At 40.9% G+C, this 22,271-nt stretch overlaps 1 protein-coding gene across 1 annotated transcript in view; it reads left to right on the top strand.

Annotated features, from left to right (window-relative positions):
• The window catches only part of gpr158a (G protein-coupled receptor 158a), a 106,237-nt gene that overhangs the window by 70,583 nt on the left and 13,383 nt on the right, over positions 1-22,271 (top strand). The window contains exons 6-7 of the mRNA XM_055928921.1: positions 7,805-7,914; positions 9,857-10,095. Of these exons, the coding sequence (XP_055784896.1) occupies positions 7,805-7,914; positions 9,857-10,095 (349 nt within the window). The remainder of the gene's footprint in view (positions 1-7,804; positions 7,915-9,856; positions 10,096-22,271) is intronic.

Below are 22,271 nucleotides of genomic sequence, written 5' to 3'. Positions count from 1 at the left end.
ATGTTGATAATGGTCTCCAGGATATTGATGTCTGTTAGAAAAGTATAAGGTAGACTACCCCTCCCCCCACCCATACACATCTCCCACACACAAACAACACCCGATCCCCTCCCTCTTCCGCCAGAGCGGAGTCCAAGGTTCCGAGCACTCAGCATTGATTATTAATAGAAGGTTTTAAAACAGAGGAAGGGAGAGGAATTGTCCTCCTCTTTATGCATACTGGAATTAACACCCACTTGTCAAAGCATCAGGGCTTTCCTTTTCCCAGAACTGATGCAGTCTGAGGAAAGTGCAGTTCAACAGTGTGTTGCTAGTCTAATGGCTCTCTGCTGAATAGGAGATTGTGTGTGTTTGTGTATGTATGCGTGTTGGTGTGTGTGTGTGTGTGTGTAGGTAAGTAGGTAGCAGTGCATGGCGATGGTAAGAGAGAGATGTGTGGGGGGTAGAGGATATCATATTAGATATCTGAGACGTAGCTACAGAGTAGAGTGGAGAATCCAGGAGGGAGACATTTTGGACCTTGTGTTTCGGCCAAGTCATCTCCTCTCATTGTTTTGGAATAGGAAATTAGAACCTTGTAAAATGCTCATGTATGAGTAACTTTGAGCAATTATTTTTTTAAGCCTTGATACAATTGAGACATGGATTGTGTATGTGTGCCATTCAGAGGGTGAATGGGTAAGACAAAATATTTAAGTGTCTTTGAACGGGGTAAGAACTGCAACACTACTGGGTTTTTCACGCTCAACAGTTTCCCGTGTGCATCAAGAATGGTCCACCACCCAAAGGATATCCAGCCAACTTGACACAACTGTGGGAAGCATTTGGGTCAACATGGGCCAGCATCCCTGTGGAACGCTTTCGACACCTTGTAGAGTCCATGCCCTGACAAATTGAGGCTGTTCTGAGGGCAAACTCAATATTAGAAAGGTGTTCTTGATTTTATGTACACTCACTGTATGATGATCATTAAACAACTCTCAACTAGAAATACTATGGGGAATAATACCATATACACACGTATGTATGCACATACTTCATTCCCCTGATATATCTCACAGTAGTCATCAACACATTGCTGAAAAAAAGGTAAATCATTGATCATATCATCAATACTATTACAGTGTACGAGTAAAGCCGGTTCAGTGTCAGTTGTGGCATCCTGCAGAAGCAAACCTTATACAGCCACATCACGGCATCACAGATTCAGTGGGTATTTATGCAGTTTATCTAAAAGGGTGTCATGATCTGTGTTTTCCCATGGTGCATTTTACAAATCATGTGACCTCTTGTGCCTTGTTAATTCCCAATGGACCTGGGCATGCGTCAGCAAGTTGCTCAGTGCCTGCCTCGCTCTCTCTCTGTTTGTCTGTCTCTCTCTCTCTCTCTCTCTCTCTCTCTCTCTCTCTCTCTCTCTCTCTCCTCTCTCCTCTCTCCTCTCTCTCTCTCTCTCTCTCTCTCTCTCTCTCTCTCTCTCTCTCTCTCTCTCTCCTCTCTCCTCTCTCCTCTCTTCTCTCTTCTCTCTTCTCTCTTCTCTCTTCTCTCTTCTCTCTTCTCTCTTCTCTCTCCTCTCTCCTCTCTCCTCTCTCCTCTCTCCTCTCTCCTCTCTTCTCTCTCTCTCTCTCTCTCTCTCTCTCTCTCTCTCTCTCTCTCTCTCTCTCTCTCTCTCTCTCTCTCTCTCTCTCTCTCTCTCTCTCTCTCTCTCTCTCTCTCTCAGAACTTGTTTATTAGCACATTCTCTTCTATCACTTGCGGGTTAGGGGAGGGTTTGGCCGGGGGGGGCTTTACTTGGCTCATTGCACCATACACCTGAAACCCCACCTCTTCAAGGAATACCTAGGATAAAGCAATCCTTCTGCCCCCCCCCCCCCCCCCCCCCCCTTAAAAGATTTAGATGCACTATTGTAAAGTGGCTGTTCCACTGGATGTCATTAGGTGAATGCACCAATTTGTAAGTCGCTCTGGATAAGAGCGTCTGCTAAATGACTTAAATGTAAATGTAAATAGAGACTCCTTGTGGCGGGTCGGGTGCCTGGAGGCTGTCGCCAGTTGAACGGTCTTTCCTCCAACCCATTGGTGCGGCTGGCTTCTGGGTTAAGCTGTGGGTGTTAAGGAGCACGGTTAGGTGGTTCATGTTTCGGAGGATGCATGACTCCACCTTTACCTCTCCTGAGCCCGTTGGGGAGTTGCAGCGATGAGACAAGATTGAAATTGGGGAGAAAATACATAAAATAATACAAATGTATTACGATTGGATACTGTGATTTTATTTCGATTTGATGTTCCAAACATATTGCTGCAGAGGGACAAGAGAGAGCCATAAGAACAGTTTTTGGTCAGTCATGGAAATAAAATGGCTGAAAACTACAGACCCGGGTTCATTCCAGGGCTGTGCCACAACCGGCCATGGGTGGGAGTCCCAAACAAATTGTCTCCCTATTTAAAAATAAGATGGAAAAATAAGCTATGAAGGAAAAATACTGCAGTTTTGGTGCAGGCAGAGCCAACGAGCGCCAAAATAATATTGCGATATTGTCAAAATGATACATTGCGATTTATCGTCAAAAATAATATCCCGATATGTAACAGATTTCCCCCCCATCAACACTAAGACAGTATGTAGGCTATGTTCGACTTAAGAGCCTGGAGCTCTGTAATTACAAGACTGGTCCCCAAAGGACTTTCTCAACTAAAGGAAGTGGCCAACATTGCATTGTTTCAATCAAAGCAGGTCTATTTCAGGAAGAGTAACTGTAGTTAATGTTGTCCCACTTAGTGGGGTGGAGGTTTTGGTTGGAGCCAGTCCACTTTGTTCTGTGTGTTGTTAGCCAGTTTAATTCAGTTCAGTCTGCTCAGTGTTGTCGCTCTGCTTCTGAGCTGCTGCTGATGATGTGGGACTCATCCGTCTCCAGTGGGGTCCTTCGCTGTCCTCTGACTGACTCAAACCTAGTGAGCACAAAGGTTACTATGCCTGCGTGCAGCTTCACTAGCCTACTGCTTCTCTGCCTGGGGGGAAATATTAATGCCTCTGCTAATCGGATTAACATGAACTATCCCACATCTGCAATGCACAGATAATTATGTCGCTTGAAATGTTTATTTTCTCTCTTTTAGGTTCTGGATGTTTTTTGGACAATCATCAGTGTTTTTTTCTGTTGTCTGCTAGGCTGGGCATCATTTCAGTGGGTTTCCGGGGCTTATAGCTAACATAGACGAAAGACCGCTTTCCTTGTCTAAAGGGCAATTTTGGTTGTTGTTGCGATGATTCGTGGTTTTAGTATGATCGATTTGTGATTACTGGGCAGTAAATTAAGTTTTGTTATAAACGTCTTTTAAGAGAGTCATAATAAATGATGCTTGTAGAGAAAGACTTACGATACATCCATAATGTAGATATGCATTTAGTACACTGAAGAACAGAGAGACAGTACGAATCATATAAAAGTGCAGGAAGCTTAAACCCCATACACTCATTAAAACACACTAGGCTCAAACTGGTTGAATCAATGTCGTTCCAATGTCATTTCTCAACCAATTTTGATGTGGAACGTACGTGGAAAATACGTTGGATTTGAAAAAAGTACTATTGATTTGTTGGATTCACGTCTCCATCTCAACCACAAAAATGTAAGTTAAAGAATAGGACTAAATGCACTGAACATAACGTTTGATTTGATTTAGTCCCATTCTTTACTTTGATTCTCGGGTTGAGATGGAGACGTGAATCCAACATATCAATGATTCATTTGTAGACAAACGGGAATTAAAGCCAGACTAAGTCAGTGTCACAAAAAATACATCTCCTTCAAACGTTGATACTTGGTTGCGTTGACAACCAAACACAACTCAATATCACTTTTGTAATATAGTAAATAGCCTTAAGTTAAGGCTATTTAAAGGTTGAAATCTCATTGATCAACGTCACAACCAAATATTACCTATATTTCCACGTTGAATGACTTGGTGTGACCAGCGGGAAGTCTGCTCACAGTATAGACTGTTGGGACTGGGCATCAGACAAGTGTCTGGGGTAACACACTGTGTTTGTTTGGGGATAGTCAGACAGACATACTGTCTAGGGCTACGGCCAGATGACCTATACTGGGAAGATGGTAGGAAATGAACACAGAGTCAACGCAATAGAACCCCTACAGAACATTCAACTTTGACTACAACACCCCATACTTTTCCTGATACATCAACAACCAATGGAATTTACCCAGTACTAGTTCTCTCCCCCTCTCTCTCGCTCTCTCTTTTGCTCTCTCTCTCTCTTTCTCTCTCTCTCTCACTCTCTCATAGGCAAATATTGTACATTCGAGTTGTGCAAAGCTCATAGAGACTTACCCAAAAAGACTCACAGCTGTAATCGCTCCCAAAGGTGCTTCTACAAAGTATTGACTCTCTCTCTCTCTCTCTCTCTCTCTCTCTCTCTCTCTCTCTCTCTCTCTCTCTCTCTCTCTCTCTCTCTCTCTCTCTTTCTCTCTCTCACTCTGTATGTCTGTCTGTCTTACTCTCTCCGTCTGTCTCACTCTCTCCTCTCCTCTCATTTCCTCTCCTAACCATCATAGCACTCAATTACGACCAAACAGTCAGTACTTCAAACACGGCCTAGATGTAATTAATCTACACGGAAGCAGTTTTAGCTAATCAATCCGATGGACTCACATTGGCAGTGAGCATACAGGCTTTATTGGATTATACAGAGTGAGCATTTCCCCTGTTCACACACTACTAAGGGCTAAACCAGGAAGACTCCCGACAGCAGATGCTCGTGGAGGTCCGCAGGAGGCCAAGGCACAGCTGTGCCTCTTTTTCAATTACAGCCCCTCGTCTGGTGCCCGCTGCCTTGTTTTGGAGTGTGAGAGGGAGAGTGTACGCCCTCAGAATATATGAGAGAGATGAATGTCAACACAGATCCAGCTACGGGTACAGTGTCGATGAGTTTGTGTGTGTGCGAATGTGTGTCCATCCCGCCATACAAACCCATAAAGTTGAGCAATAATGACTGTATGAAATAAATAATTGAAATACTGAGCAATATTGTATGCAACGCTTTTGAGGGAAATTCTAATATTTGATACTAACACAATTGTAATCCTGAATGAATCATGAATGAATCGTGAATAATGATAAGTGAAAAAGTTACAGAGGGTCAAAGATCATACCACCAAGACATGCTAACCTCCCCTTGTCTTTGGGGTATGATCTTTGACCCTCTGTAACTTTTTCACTCATCATTATTCACGATTCATTCAAGATTATCCGCAATAATGGTAGCATCTACATTAATGTAGAAGTGTTTAGAAACATATTAAATTCTTATTATATTCTTATTTAGTGACTCCAAAATGACACAATACATTTTGGAGTCATTCATTTTCTATTGGGCACAAAATAATCTGAAACGCAACCAAAACAAACTGCAAATACACCCAACAAGTTTATAGAGTCACAAGCTTGATGTAGTCATTGCGTGCTAGGAATATATGGGACCAATTACTACACTTTTGACTACTTTATTTATCAGAATCTTTAGGGGTGTCAATAATTTGGATCCCTTTGACCCCTGTCTTTTTGAGAAAAAAGCATTACTTGTTAAACAAAATCTCTTTCTCTGAGCAATTATATTAGTATAAAATATTATAATTTCCCTTTTTTTTCACACAATATAGCTCAGTATTTCAATTATTTATTTTATAGAGTCATTATTGCACATCTTTATCAAGGGTGTCAATAATTTCAAACCCCACTGTACATACTTTACATACACAGAACAAAAATATAAAGGCAACATATAAAGTGTTGGTCCCATGTTTCATGAGGTGAAATAATAGATCCCAGATATGTTCCACATGCAGAAAAATCTTCCTCCTCTCAAATGTTGCGCACAAATTTGTTTACATCCCTGTTAGTGAGCATTTCTCCTTTGCCAAGACAATCCATCCACCTGACAGGTGTGGCATATCAAGAAGCTGTTTAAACACCATGATCATTACACAGGTGCACCTTGTGCTGGGGACAATAAATTACCACCCTAAAATGTGCAGTTTTGTCACAATGCCACAGATGTCTTCAGTTTTGTTGGCATGCTGACTGCAGGAATGTTCACTAGAGCTGTTGCCAGATAATTGAATGTTAATTTCTCTACCATACCTCCCTCGTAATTTTAGAGAATTTGGTAGTACGTAACCATTCCAGCCCAGGACCTCCACATCCGGCTTCTTCACCTGCGAGATTGTCTGAGACCAGCCACCCAGAAAGCTGATGAATCTCTGGGTTTGCACAACCGAAGAATTTCTGCTCAAAATGTCAGAAACCGTCGAAGGGAAGCTCATCTGCATGCTCGTCGTCCTCATCAGGGTCTTGACCTGACTACAGTTCGCGGTCCTAACCGACTTCAGTGGGATCTCAGGGATTCCAACATGAGGCCAATGGTGATTTTAAAACAGTTCAAGAGTTTAATGGCTGTGATAGGAGAAAACTGAGGATGGATAATGTAGTTACTAGCTAAATGACAGAGGGAAAAGAAGGAAGGCTGTACAGAATACAAATATTCCAAAATATGTATCCTGTTTTCAATCAGGCTCTAAAGTAAAACTGCATCAAATGTGACAAAGAAATGAATGTTATGTCCTGAATACAAAGCATTATGTTTGGGGCAAATCCAACACAATACATCACTGAGTATCCCTTTAAATATTTTCAGGCATGGTGGTGGCTGCATCATGTTATGGGTATGCTTGTCATCGGCAAGGACTAGGGAGTTTTTTTTTTAGGACAAAACTAAATGGAATATAGCTATAAGCACAGGCAATATTCTAAAGGAAAACCTGGTTCAGTCTGCTTTCCAACATACACTGGCAGACAAATTCACCTTTCAGCAGGACAATAACCTAAAACACTATTCCAAATCTACACTGGAGTTGCTTACCAAGTCAACATTGATGTTCCTAAGTGGCCTAGTTGCAGTTGACTTAAATTGGCTTGAAAATCTATGGCAAGACTTGAAAATGGCTGTCTAGCAATGATCAACAATCAACTTGACAGAGCTTGAAGAAAAATGAAGGGCAATTAGTGTACCATCCAGATGTGCAAAGCTCTTAGAGACTTACCCAAAAAGACTCACAGCTGTAATCACCGCCAAAGGTGCTTCTACAAAGTATTGACTCAGTGGTGTGAATACTTATGTAAATTAGATATTTCTGGATTTATTTTATTTTTAAAAAATTGTTAAAATGTCTAAAAACCTGCTTTCACGTTATCATTATGGGGTATTGTGTGTAGATGGGTGAGATAAAACCCACATTTAATCAATTTTGAATTCAGGCTGTAAAATAAAATGTGGAATAAGTCAAGGGGTATGAATATTTTCTGAAGGCACTTCATACAGAAGGTGAGTTGTCGGCTTGTTGGTTGAATGGACACAATTCAGATTACACGACTGTACTTTAAAAGTCACCCTTAGAAGTTGAATGTAGGCCATGTCTCACTACTTCACTCTATGTTTACTTGACCTATGACCACATTAACATTCAAAAGCATAACAGGAACAGCAGGGGTTTTCCAGGAACTTATTTTGGCATTTTGCAAACTATCCCGTACAGTACACGGAAAATAAGGTTTGTGTTATTTAGCAGTCCTTCCATCCTTTAAAGGTCAAGGACGACAAGATTTGTTACCAATACCATTTGGTATGATTTTATTTTATGTGACTGTCCTAATATGGACACCATAGCAGCATAATCACATCAACAGAAATGATTGTAATTTACACTTATGTTCTCTCTCTGTTTGCATGCAGGTGGTCATTCTGTATTTCCAGCCGAGTGTATTCCGCTGTATCTTGTTGAGATGGGTTCGCCTGTTGGGATTCACCACAGTCTATGGGACAGTGACCCTAAAGCTCTACAGGTACTCTTTTACCATGTTTAATCATTACCGTTAACCAGGCATGGGATAAATGATGTTATATTGCTACCTGCTGAGTAATTACTTTAGGATGAGAGTCATGTCCCAAGAAAGGGACTCTGGAAAGCACTTGATTGCTGGCTTTTTACAGGGTTGCATGCAGTGGAAAACACTCATGCATGCACACATGTAACAGAGTATATTCTACACACACACACACACACACACTTCGACATAATATGGCTATCTAGAAACTGCCAATAAATCACCTTGTTTGTTTATGATTTTTTTTAATTTTCATAAATCAACAGGGTGATTCACTGGCAGTTTCTAGATAGCCATGCTATTAAAGGTCACATCCCTCTCTAGGTGACTGGGGCTGTCCTATTTGACAGGGACAACCCCATACCAATGTCCTGGGAACACCAGAGAAAGACGTGCACTCAGAGACGAAGGGAAGGATTCTACTGTAGTTGATTGTGTACTGGAAGAAAGAAGCAAAGGTTGAACATAGCCAATCACATCCTGCCTGTGTTCTGCCAGCTTTAGAGTTCAGGGTGTTACTCAAGGATCGGGTTTACTCTGAACATGTATCAAATGGAATGCTGTAAGGGCCATTCTGCCAGCTTTCAAAGTCTGTCTCATCCACAATGGTAATGAACTAAAGGAAAGGGAAAACAATGGAAAGGATATACCCCAAGGGCCGGTTTCCTGGACCTACAGTAGATTAAGCCTACTACTGGACTAAAAAGATATTTCACTGCAGATGAGACAAAGTCTGGCACATACAATTACAGTAATTTACACTAATTTAACGGAATATGTGCTCTGGCACTTCAAGTCTGTATTAAGTTCTGTAAGTGCATTCACATTTACAGTGCAAGCTCTTGTTTTATCCACAAGCCACCTACATTTGTTTCAACCGCGTTAAACAAGCCAGTTCATCCCTATTGACCCACTGTGATACTCTTTAATAAACGCAATTATAGGTCGGCTGATGTCTAAGAAAGTAAGAGCCCTTATGAAGTACGGGGAGCAGCTAGTGGCGTTTCTTGGCTTGTTCATCAGGCCACACTTTAGAAAAAATTCACTACCTCGTTAAGCGAGACTGAGAGTTTGCCCAGTTAAAGTGTGGGAGGAAGAGAGGGGAGAAAAAACAAACAGAGAGCACTTTGGCCCAAATGGTCTCAATTTATTACATTTTATCGAATGGCTGAGACAGGCCAGGAGGCAGAAAACAAATAGAGGGAGTAATGCTGGTAGAAAGAGGGAAACCCCTTAGTCAAAGCTAGCTGTGGGAGAGAGGGAGGGGTCTAGAGGAGGAGAGGTGGAGGGTGAGCCCCTGTGAACAGTTGATAATGAGACATGGGGCAGACGTATTTAAATAGATACAGGAGCGTGATCGGAAATGGCGACAGCGGCAGTGTTCTCAGCAAGTGAAGGTGGCAAAAATACCTAAGGAAGCTCTTAATCATGGTGGGGGGAGTTGAATTTGGGCGAGAGTAATCGGAAGGTGAGTCGTGGAGGAAGTCATGGAGGGGAAAGTGAGCACATTGCACAGATCCATTTTTGAGAGGAGCTCATTAGGGGGGATGCACAGGACACTTCATCAATGTGTCTGGAAGTTCTGGGGCTAATAATGAGGATGGGGCTGATGTTAAACACTCAACAGGACCTCTCTGTCTCTGATGGCCCCCATGGATGTTCATTTGAGGAAAGGGAAGGGAATTAAGAGACGTAGCAATGCCACTATTACATTACATCATTACATTGAAATCATTTTATGATGACGCTAATGAGAATGATGATAGTGACTATAATGACAAATGTTATGGTAATTCATAGATGAAGATGACAATAAAACCACAACAATAAAATCAACAAGCAGCATCACAGCAGCACCTTTCCTTGTATGTCTTGACATTGAGCTGTCCCATGTCCCCAGGGTCCTGAAGGTGTTCCTGTCGCGAACGGCCCAGCGGATCCCCTACATGACCAGTTGGCGGGTGCTGCGTCTCCTGGCCATTATCCTGCTCATCGTCTGCTGGTTCCTGGTGGCCTGGACCTCGGCCGTCTGCCAGAACCTGGACAGGAACCTGGCCCTCATCGAGGTGGGCTACACCCCCGACGGGCTCCAGTTCAGCATGTGCCTGCTAGATCGCTGGGACTACATGATGGCCGTCGGTAAGTGACATTTTTTTTAAATCTATATTTAACCTGGAAACCTCTTTTGTGTTGACGATAATAATATATGCCACTTAGCAGACTCTGCAAGCGAGTGCAGTTTTTGTATGTGATGTTTGCGGGAATTGCCAGCGCCTTTCTCTCACCAACTGAGACAGAAACATAGTGATCTTACTGCATCCTGTTAAAGATACGAGGGCCAATCATGTACTTTATGGCTTAAATGTGTGAAGATCCTCACTTAGAGTGAGACAGAGGGGCCAGAGAGAGAGAGCGAGAGAGGGTGGGAGAGAGAGAAAACACTTAAATATTTTATATGAACACGTTGTTTTGGGGAAAATTGCACTTGGTTCATAGAACCGAAGTCACGTCAGTAACGTCCAGCAGTGGTTGTAATTAACAGCGGTTTCGGTTTCCTTGCTACAAATGTGTCTCTATCTTTTGAACATTTAATTTTTTTATAATCAGAAGGTGAGTCATGGAGGAAGTCATGGAGGGAAATTTTATTTAATTTTATTCCAATTTTGTTTGATTTTATTAGATTTTGTTCGATTTGAATCAATTTGTTTTATTATAATACAAAACATAAACATACAAACGACAACATACAGTCTCCAGTGCCCGAATCACTCTCTACCACATGGCCTCAAACTGCACCATTTTGTTCCTCTCCGTCGCCCACGCACTTTCAACATTTAGATAATAAAGCATTTCATCTTCCCATTGTGTTAACGATGCAGGATTGGTTGATTTCCAGTTTTTAACGATACGTTTTTTCAAGTTGATTGATGAGAAAAGGATTGTCCAACCCATCTTTCAGTGATGACCCCATCACTGAAAGATAAGACTCTCAGGAACACATATGTGTCTTCTGATAACCCTCAAGCCACACAGGACTCATTAGTACAGAGCGTACAAGACCAGGCACTAAATCAGACGGGGGGAAATTCTACACAGAATATACAGTAATACAAGACTATTGCCTGATGATCTTCTGAACTTCCCAATACCTTTCTGATGCATTTCAGTCAATTCAAACCATACTCATACCAGACTGATTTGTAATAGACTGTTAAAGCCCCAATTAAAAAACTATACATTGGCCTTTGATAACATCACAATTTTTATATGGTGAGGTTGCAATTTTTTTTAAATATCAAAGTGGGGTAGCGTGCCAAAAAAGTTTGGGAATCCCTGGCCTACACGCTTATCTGTGCTCCTACAACAGACATGAACTCTCCTTAGGTAGCCTGCAAGTCAGCCCAAATTGAGAGTGAAAAGCAGACTCGTTTTAAGCATATGCTGACTAAGGTCCAAGTAATGCTCCAAGGTCCAGGAAAACAGAACGCTGGCCCTGCTTTGCATTTGTGGAACAGGTGTAGCCCAGGGCAACCATTACACGCTGTGTTGAAGCCAAACATCTTTGTGTTCAAGAGGGGAAAAACTGGAGGAAAGTCCAGCTAAATTTGACTCACTAAGCTGTGTGAGCAACTGGGTCGTTCCACGTAGTGAGTCCCTTTATTTTATTTTACCTTTATTCAAACAGTGAGTCACCACTGAGACCAGGGTCTCTTTCACAAGGGAGTCCTGCATATACTATTTAATAAGACAAAATCAAAATCAAATACAACATAAAATAAGTAAAATACAGCACAACACAAATAAGAAAAACTGTTAAATTCCTCAATAAGAATGTTTGATGTTTTAAGTAGAAAATGTGCACCAATATTGGAATTTAAAAGCCTGTTATATTAAATAGAGATATACTGTAAATAAAGACTTGCTAAAGTGCCAAATTGCAGAATTTTGAAATGTATCTCTGTGTACTCTCCATGACTTCCAGGAAGATTTTAACCAATTTAACCCTAGCATTTCTCAAAGTTTTCATCATCATTGTAAAGCCCTAGTTATTTTGTTGCTTTCACAAAGTGATTTCTGAAGACTATTATTTATTTCATGCGATTCATTTTAATGGGAAAAAACAATAAACTGTCCCTAATTTTAAGTTAAGGTCAACCTTGTGAAGTGAACTCAACTCTTGTTTTAATGTGTTGAAACTATTTGTTTAATTATTATTCAAAGGAAACATTGAACATTACAAGATGGTGCCGGAGAAAAAGGCTGTCATTACAAGATGGTGCTGGAGAAGAAGGCTGACGTTTTACCTATTCCTAACCCATTGTGTTTTTTGTTCGTTACTTTCTGTTGTTTGAAACTTATTTTGAAACTTATTTTGTACATAATGTTGCTGCTATCGTCTCTTAAGACCGAAAATAACTTCTGGACATCAGAACTGCGATTACTCGCCACGGACTGACAGAATCCTTTTTTTCCTTTAACAAGTCGAACGAGCCCGACGTGAATGACATACTGCTTTCCTGGTAACAGGCCCAGATCCCCATCATTGAGTGAAGAAAAGGCGGAGAAAAGGGGGACGGAGGGCGGGTTGCCTTCTGAGAATTCGTAGGCGATCGATTAAACTCCCACTTCCTTCCATTCTGCTAGCAAACGTGCAATCTTTGGAAAATAAAATCGATGACTGACGTGGAATATTAAACTACCAACGGGACATTCAAAACTGTAATATCTTATGCTTCACGGAGTCGTGGCTGAACGACGACATTATCAACATACAGCTGGCTGGTTATACGCCGTATCGGCAGGATAGAACAGAGGCGTCTGGTACGACAAGGGGTGGTGGACTATGTATTTTTGTAAATAACAACTGGTGCACGATATCTAAGGATGTCTCGAGGTTTTGCTCGCCTGAGGTAGAGTATTTCATGATAAGCTGTAGACCACACGATCTACCTAGAGAGTTTTCATCTGTATTTTTCGTAGCTGTTTACATACCACCACAGACTGATGCTGGCACAAAGACTGCACTCAATGAGCTGTATTCTGCCATGAGCAAACAGGAAAACGCTCACCCAGAGGCGGCACTCCTAGTGTAAGAGGACTTTAATGCACGGAAACTTAAATCCGTCTTTCAATCATTAGTATCAATTTTAAATGTGCAACCAGAGGGGGAAAAACTCTGGACCACCTTTACTCCACACACAGAGACACATACAAAGCTCTCCCTCGCCCTCCATTTGGCAAATCTGACCATAATTCTCACATTCTCACATAATTCTCATAATTCTCTCAAAAATAAAAGCAGGAAGCACCAGTGACTCGATAAAAAAGTGGTCAGATGAAGCAGATGCTAAGCTACAGGACTGTTTCGCTAGCACAGACTGGAATATGTTACGCGATTCCTCCGATGGCATTGAGGACTACACCACATCAGTCATTGGCTTCATCAATAAGTGCATCGATGACGTCATCCCCACAGTGACCGCAAGTACATACCCCAACCAGAAGCCATGGATTACAGGCAACATTTGCACTGAGCTAAATGCTAGAGCTGCCGCTTTCAAGGAGTGAGACTCTAACCCAGAAACTTAGAAGAAATCCCGCTATGCCATCCGACGAATCATCAAACATGCAAAGCGTCAATACAGGACTAAGATCGAATAGTACTACACCGTCTCTGACGCTTATCGGCTGTTGCAGGGCTTGCAAACCATTACAGACTACAAAGGGAAGCACAGCCTAGAACTGCCCAGTGACACGAGCCTACCAGACGAGCTAAACTACTTCTATGCTCGCTTCGAGGCAAATAACACTGAAACATGCATGAGAGCACCAGCTGTTCTGGAAGACTGTGTGATCACGCTCTCTGCAGCAGATGTGAGTAAGACCTTTAAACAGGTCAACATTCACAAGGCTGCAGGGCCAGACGGATTACCAGGACGTGTACTGCCAGCATGCGCTGACCTACTGGCAAGTGTCTTCACTGACATTTTCAACCTCTCCCTGACCGAGTCTGTAATACCAACATGTTTTGAGCAGACCATCATAGTCCCTGTGGCCAAGAACACTAAGGTAACGTGCCTAAATGACTACCGAACCGTAGCACTCACGTCTGTAGCAATGAAGTGCTTTGAAAGGCTGGTCTTGGCTCACATCAACACCATTATCCCAGAAACATTTGACCCACTACAATTTGCATACCGCCCTAACAGATCCACAGATGATGCAAACTCCAAACTGCCTTTTCCCACCTGGACAAAAGGAACACCTATGTGAGAATGCTATTCATTGACTACATCTCAGCATTCAACACCATAGTACCCTCTAAGCTCATCACTAAGCTAAGGACCCTGGGACTAAACACCTCCCTCTGCAACTGGATCCTGGACTTCCTGACGTGCCACCCTCAGGTGGTAAGGGTAGGTAACAACACATCCGCCACGTGCCCTCAGGGGTGTGTGCTCAGTCCCCTCCTGTATTCCCTGTTCATTCATGACTGCACGATCAGGCACGACTCCAACACCATTATTAAGTTTGCTGATGTCACAACAGTGGTAGGCCTGATCACCGACAACGACGAGACAGCCTAAAGGGAGGAGGTCAGAGACCTGACCAAGTGGTGCCATGGCTACAACCTCTCCCTCAACGTGATTAAGACAAAGGAGATGATTGTGGACTACAGGAAAAGGAGGACCGAGCACACCCTCATTCTCATCGACGGGGCTGTAGTGGAGCAGGTTGAGATCTTCAAGTTCCATGGTGTCCACATCACCAACAAACTAACATGGTCCAAGCACACCAAGACAGTCATTCAGGAAACTGAAAAGATTTGGCATGGGTCCTCAGATCCTCAAAAGGTTCTACAGCTCCACCATCGAGAGTATCCTGACTGGTTGCATCACTGCCTGGTATGGCAACTGCTCGGCCTCCAACCGCAAGGCACTATAGAGGGTAGTGCGTACATTCCAGTACATCACTGGGGCTAAGCTTCCTGCCATCCAGGACAACTATACAAGACGGTGTCAGAGGAAGGCCCTAAAAATTGTCAAAGACTCCAGCCACTTTAATCATAGACTATTCTCTCTGCAAGCGGTACCGGAGCGCCAAGTCTTGGTCCAAGAGGTTTCTAAACAGCTTCTACCCCCAAGCCATAAGACTCCTGAGCATCTAATCAAATGGCTACCCAGACTATTTGCATTGCCCCCCCCACCTCTCTTTTACACCGCTGCTGCTCTCTGATGTTATCATCTATGCATTGTCACTTTAATAACTCTACCTACATGTACATATTACTTCAATTAATTTGACTATTCGGTGCACCCGCACATTGACTCTGTACCGGTACCCCCCTGTATATAGTCTCGCTATTGTTATTTTACTGCTGCTCTTTTATTAAGTTTAATAAAAAATATTTTTTTTTAAATCTTTGACCATCATTCTATCTCCCACACGGCAACTCCACTCCCACTTGTCTCCATTTCCACATGCCAACCCTCATTTTCCCTCAGCCTATCCCATCTATCTCTGCTGGCCACCCACTTCGGGTTTCTACCTAACACATATCTTTCAACTATGCTGTGATGTTTAACGTACAATTTTACTCTATCCAATCGAATAGAATCCACAGATTGCAAGTTGAAGATAAATACTTTTACTAAGAGTATTAGTATATTAGTAATTGACTGACCCGGTCTCTCCAGATCTCCTAACAGTACTATTTCTAGGGTCAATTTTAGATCAATGCTATGCATTTTCCGCCATTCCTGAACCCGAGACCAGAAACAGGCTACCTGAGGGCAATACCAAAACAAATGGTCTATTGATTCTGTATCCTCACAACAAAATCTGCAGAGCTTTGATGATTTTATGCCCCAAACATTCAACATTTTGTTGGTGGCAAGAATTTTATATAATAATTTTAACTGAAAAGCACGAAGTCTTGAATCTTGCGTTGTTTTATATATTAACTCATACATGGAATAGGTACATCAAAAATCTCTTCCCAACTATTTTGCAATCTGTATGGCACAGTTGTCAACATCCTGGTCCTCAAATGAAACTGGTATACTTTCCTATTTATGCTATGTTTATCCCTCAGCCAGTTTTGATCCTTTATATTGGGCAGACAGACCAGTTCCCTACCTCCTTCCGCTGCCACCTGCCTGTAATCAATTGGTTGCACTCTTGGATTGAGCAGACCTTTCCGTACAATTCTGATAACTCCATGAAGGACATAACTCTACCATTCCAATTTATAATATATTATAAGAACAAAATAGCCTTTTCAAGCATCTTTCCCTTAAATACAGGTATTATATCAACCAGCACATTTGAGTTCAGCCATAATATTTGTTGTAGTAATTGTTCTACCTTTTCAGGGGGATGAAATTGAAATTGTATCCAGCTCTTCAATGCTTGTTTGAAAAAGAGAGATACTTTTTCAATTAATCGAAAATGAGACATGGCAATCTGCACAAAGGCAAAAAGGCCATTTTTAAACAATGGATGAGCTTTTGTTAGTAATCTACTTGAGAACCATTTAGGGTTCAAATAAAACTTTTGGATGAGTGAAGCTTTTAGAGAGAGGTTTAGTGCTTTTATATTTAATACTCTCAACCCACCCAATTCAAATTCATTATATAGATAGGCACGTTTTATTTTGTCTGGTTTAGCATCTCAGATAAAGCAAAATATTTTTTGCTTATATGATTTGATAAGCGAATCATCCGGAGTAGGCAGCGATGTAAGTAAGTGAGTAAACTGAGATTTGAATACGGAGTTAATGTCACGTTCTGACCTTAGTTCTTTTTTTATGTCTTTATTTTAGTTTGGTCAGGGCGTGAGTTGGGGTGGGCATTCTATGTTGTTTTTCTATGTTTTGTTCTGTATGTTATATTTCTATGTGTTTGGCCTCGTATGGTTCTCAATCAGAGGCAGGTGTCAGTCGTTGTCTCTGATTGGGAGCCATATTTAGGTAGCCTGTTTTTTTATTGTGTTTTGTGGGTGATTGTTTCCTGTGTTCGTACCATATGGTACTGTTTCGGTTTTCATTTATTCTCTTATTCTTTTGAATTTTGTATTCATTCTCTATTAAATGATATTATGGATACATACCACGCTGCATTTTGGTCCTCCTCTCCTTCCACCAACAGAAGCCTTTACAGTTAATCATGGCAATTTTCCCATAAATAGACAGGTATTTACCTCTCCATGGTTTCAGGATCTTGTCTATTTTTACAAGTTTTCTATTGAAATTCATTGTTGAGAGCTTATTTATAATATAATACTGAGTATGTCTACTTCACCATCAGCCCATTTTATAGGTAAACTGCAGGGTAATGTAAAAGTAGTATTTTTTAAGGATCAAATACCTAATATTGTACACTTATCATAATTAGGTTTTAGTCCAGAGAGTACAGAAAAGTTATCTAGATCTTCAATGAGACATTGCAAGGATCTAGCTTGCGGACTTAATATAACACTTGAGTCATCGGCATACATGGACACCTTTGTTTTTAAGCCTTGGATTTCTAATCCTCTAATGTTGTTATTGGATCTGATTATAATAGCTGGCATTTCGATGGCCATAACGAATAGATATGGTGACAGCGGACACCCTTATTTAACTCCTCTTGACTATACAACACTCTCTGAGAAGTAGCCGTTATTTACTTTTTTACTCCTGGGGTTGCTATACATAATTTTTTACCCATTTTATAAGACAATTACCGAAATTGAAAAAATCCAGGCATTTATAAATGAAATCCAGTCGTATTTACCATAATTAGTGCTTGTAAAGTTACTGCCATCAGAGGTATTATGAAGGTCAAAACTAGAGCTTTCAAATGACAGATATTTAGAATTCAAGAAATAGGTTCTAGCAATATTTGTTTTTTTACCTTGCCCGTTTGCCTGTGAGCCAATGCCACAGATGTTAGAAAATTTAAACAAGATATGTGTGTAGCAAATCTGAGTAGGTTTTCTTTTTTTTATCGGGTTAAAGTTATTTTGTGAGGTGGTCAGATCTTTCCATGATAGAGTATGTTGTTCCTCCATAGCGTAAAGCTGTTGGTACTCGTCGATTTCCCTCAGGATCTCCTTAGTATCCATTTGGCTCTTTACGGCAACCAGTTGTTTTACGAAAAGATAACAATGAGTCTTTCCCACGACGATGACAGGTGTCTGTACTACAGCCAGCTAGCACTCATGGAATCCACGCAAAAAAAGAAGCACAAACTTGCAGTCCCAGCCGTAAAGGCTAACCACGTCGTGGCATCCTTAGCAACAAAACTTTCATTCGGAATTAAAATCGATTTAATGAAAATGTTTTAATATAAACAACAAACTGAGTGTAAACAGTACAATGTTCTGTTGTGCACTCTGATGATGTATATCCGGTCCACTCACCTGTCTCTATAAGCTCTATAAGCTTGGCATCTTTAGTCTCTTTTATTACTTGTTACTTTTATTTCTTACTCTTATTCATATTTTTTTGAAACTGCATTGTTGGTTAGGGGCTCGTAAGTAAGAATTTCACTGTTGTATTCGGCGCATGTTATTTGATTTGACATGGGCCATTGATTACATTGGCCTTTGACCGTAAGGCATTACAGACGGTAGTGCTTACGGCCCAGTACATCACTGGGGCCAAGCTTCGTGACATCTTGGCCATATATACTAGGCGGTGTCATAGGAAGGCCCAAAAATTGTCTCTCTGCTACCGCACAGCAAGCGGTACTGGATTGTCAAGTCTTGGACCAAAAGGCTCCTTAGCAGCTTCTACCTCCAAGCCATAAGACTGCTGAACATCTAATCAAATTGCCAACCAGACTATTTACATTGACCCCCCCCCCCCCCCCTTCCTGCATAGTCACTTTACAAATTACCTCGACTAACCTGTACCCCCGATCATTGCCTCTCTACCGGTACCCCCTGTATAAAGCCTTGTTATTGTTATGTACATTTATTGTGTTACTTTTTGATTGTTTACATTTTTTATTTTTTACCTTAGTTTATTTAATAAATGTTTTATTAATTCTTGCCACTAGGGGGGTGCCATTTCGACATAGTACAAATTCGTTTCCAAATTAAACTGCCTCGTACTCAATTCTTGCTCGTACAATATGCATATTATTATTACTATTGGATAGAAAACACTCTCTAGTTTCTAAAACCGTTTGAATTATGTCTGTAAGTGAAACAGAACTAGACTTAGAGCAATTCTCCTATGAGGATTTGAAAATGCTGAAATCTGCTTGCTGTTCCCAGACCTGTGGATAACTCTGACTGTCTTCTATTGGTTGAGATGCACTGCATACGCCTTCCCCTGGTTGTTAGCGAATAGGGAGTCTTGAAATGGCGTCTCTACGTAGTTCCCAAAGTTTATAAATTGATTGGGAACGAGGTGGCTGATTCTTTCCACCTTCGCTCGGGCGCATTGAGGACCTGGGGACGTTCTTTTGGAACCATCGGTTATAGATCTCAGACATTTCCGGCTGTGTTTTTATTCGATATAGGTGTTGAAGACATCGTAATGTTGTTATTTTGAACCGAATTATATCAGTTTACGTCAGTATATTGCGATTTTCGGGTATTTATTTCCTTGGCGCTGTAGGAATGTGGGTATTTCTCTCTTTCGTGCTAATGTTAACTGCTAATTGCAACTCTGAAGAGGACGTTCTCCAACCTATCAACGATTCTTTTTGACAAAGGACACCTTTTCCCAAGATTCTGATGAGAGTTCATCGAAAAGTAAGAACTATTTATGCTGATAATTCATTGTTCTGTTGAAAAATGTCAAATGCATGAAACGCCATTGCTTGCAGTGTAGCATTGTGTTATCGCAGCCTGTATTGCGCAGTAAGGTTAATTTTAAAAATGTAATTCAGCGATCGCTTTAAGAACTAATTTGTCTTTCAATTGCTGTCCAACCTGTATTTTTTTAGTCAAGTATATGAATAGTTTTCGATAAGAGTAGGTGGCTTTTCAAGATGGCGCCGGACAGATTGCTCGAGCTCTTGGCTACTTTTCTCATTGTATAAGCACAATTTGTGCCACTAAATATGCACATTTTCGAACAAACTATATATGCATTGTGTAATATGATGTTACAGGACTGTCATCTGAAGAATTCTGAGAAGGTTAGTGAAAAAATTAATATATTTTGGTGGTTTATACGTTATAGCTATTTTTGCCTTGAATCAATGCTGTTGTAATGTTCGCTATTGTGCTAAGCTAATATAACGCTATATTGTGTTTTCGCTGTAAAACACTTAGAAAATCTGAAATATTGTCTTGATTCACAAGATCTGTGTCTTTCATCTGCTGCACACTGTGTATTTTTAAGAAATGTTTTATGATGAGTAATTAGCTAATACACGATGGTCTCTAGTTATTCTAGTCATTTTAGTGAGAGTTGTGATGGAGGCTGCAATGGTAAACTATGATTTATACCTGAAATATGCACATTTTTCTAACAAAACCTATGCTATACAATAAATATGTTATCAGACTGTCATCTGATGAGGTTGTTTCTTTGTTAGTGGCTATTTATATATTTATTTGGTCGAATTTGTGATGGCTACTGATGCAGTAAGAAAATGGTGGAGTATGGAAGTGGTGTCTTTTGCTAACGTGGTTAGCTAATAGATTTACATATTTTGTCTTCCCTGTAAAACATTTTAAAAAATCAGAAATGATGGCTTGATTCACAAGATGTGTATCTTTCATTTGGCTTTCCAACAGACATTGGGAGATAAATTCACATTTCAGCATGACTATAACCTTAAACAAAAGGCCAAATATACATTGCAGTTGCTTACCAAGACAACATTGGATGTTCCTGAGTGGCCTAGTTAAAGTTTTGACTAAAATCTGCTTGAAAATCTATGGCAGGACTTGAAAATGGTGTCTAGAAATGATCAACAACCAACTTTATTATTTTTATTTTACCTTTATTTTACCAGGGAAATTGACTGTGAACATATTCTCCTTTATAGCAATGAAGTGGGGGAATACTTACAGGGGAGTGGAGAGGGATGAATGAGCCAATTGGAAGCTGGGGATGATAAATTGGCCATGATGGTATGAGGGCCAGAGGGGGGAATTTAGCCAGGTCACCGGGGTTAACACCCCTACTCTTACGATAAGTGCCATGGGATCTTTAGTGACCATAGAGAGTCAGGACACCCGTTTAATATCCCATCCAAAAGACAGCGCCCTACACAAGGCAATGTCCCCAATGACTGCCCTGGGGCATTTGGGATATTATTTTTGACCAGAGGAACTTGACAGAGATTGAAGAATGTTTAAAAGAATAATGTGCAAATATTGTACAATCCAGGTGTAAAAAACCTCTTAGACTTACCCAGAAAGACTCATAGCTGTAATCGCTCGCAAAGGTGATTCTAACATGTATTAACTCAGGGGGTTGAATACTTATATATTCAAGATATATTAGTGTTTTATTTTATAGTCTGAACGACAACAGTGAACAGGCGACTCCGGGATGCTGGCCTTCTAGGCAGAGTTCCTCTGTCCAGTGGCTGTGTTCTTTTGTACATCTTAATCTTTTATTTTTATTGGCCAGTCTGAGATATGGCTTTTTCTTTGCAACTCTGCCTAGAAGGCCAGCATCCCGGAGTCGCCTCTTCACTGTTGACGTTGAGACTGGTGTTTGCTGGTAATATTTAATGAAGCTGCCAGTTGAGGACTTTCTGAAGCATCTGTTTTTCAAACTAGACACTCTAATGTACTTGTCCTCTTGCACAGTTGTGCACCGGGGCCTCCCACTCCTCTCTCTATCTTAGTTAGAGCCAGTTTGCACTGTTCTGTGAAGGGAGTATTACACAGAGTTGTACGAGCTCTTCCGTTTCTTGGCAATTTCTCACATGGAATAGCCTTCATTTCTCAGAACAAGAATAGACTGACAAGTTTCAGAAGAAAGTTATTTGTTTCAGGCCATTTTGAGCCTGTGAACCCACAAATGCTGATGCTCCAGATACTCAACTAGTCTAAAGAAGGCCAGTTGTATTGCTTCAGTACAACAGTTTTCAGCTGTGCTAACATAATTGCAAAAGCCTTTTCTAATGATCAATTAGCCTTTTAAAATGATAAACTTGGATTAGCTAACACAATATGCAATTGGAACACAGGAGTGACGGTTGCTGATAATGGTCCTCTGTACGCCTATGTAGATATTCCATTAAAAATCTGCCGTTTCCAGCTACAATAGTGATTTACAGCTTTAACAATGTCTACACTGTATTTCGGATCAATTTGATGTTATTTTAATGGACAAAAAAATGCTTTTCTTTCAA

The sequence above is a fragment of the Salvelinus fontinalis genome, chromosome 7 (assembly GCF_029448725.1).
Source record: "Salvelinus fontinalis isolate EN_2023a chromosome 7, ASM2944872v1, whole genome shotgun sequence".
In the NCBI taxonomy this organism is placed as follows: Eukaryota; Metazoa; Chordata; class Actinopteri; order Salmoniformes; family Salmonidae; genus Salvelinus; species Salvelinus fontinalis.
The sequence above is the reverse complement of the archived record's forward strand: the minus strand, read 5'-3'. Positions and strand labels throughout refer to the sequence as shown.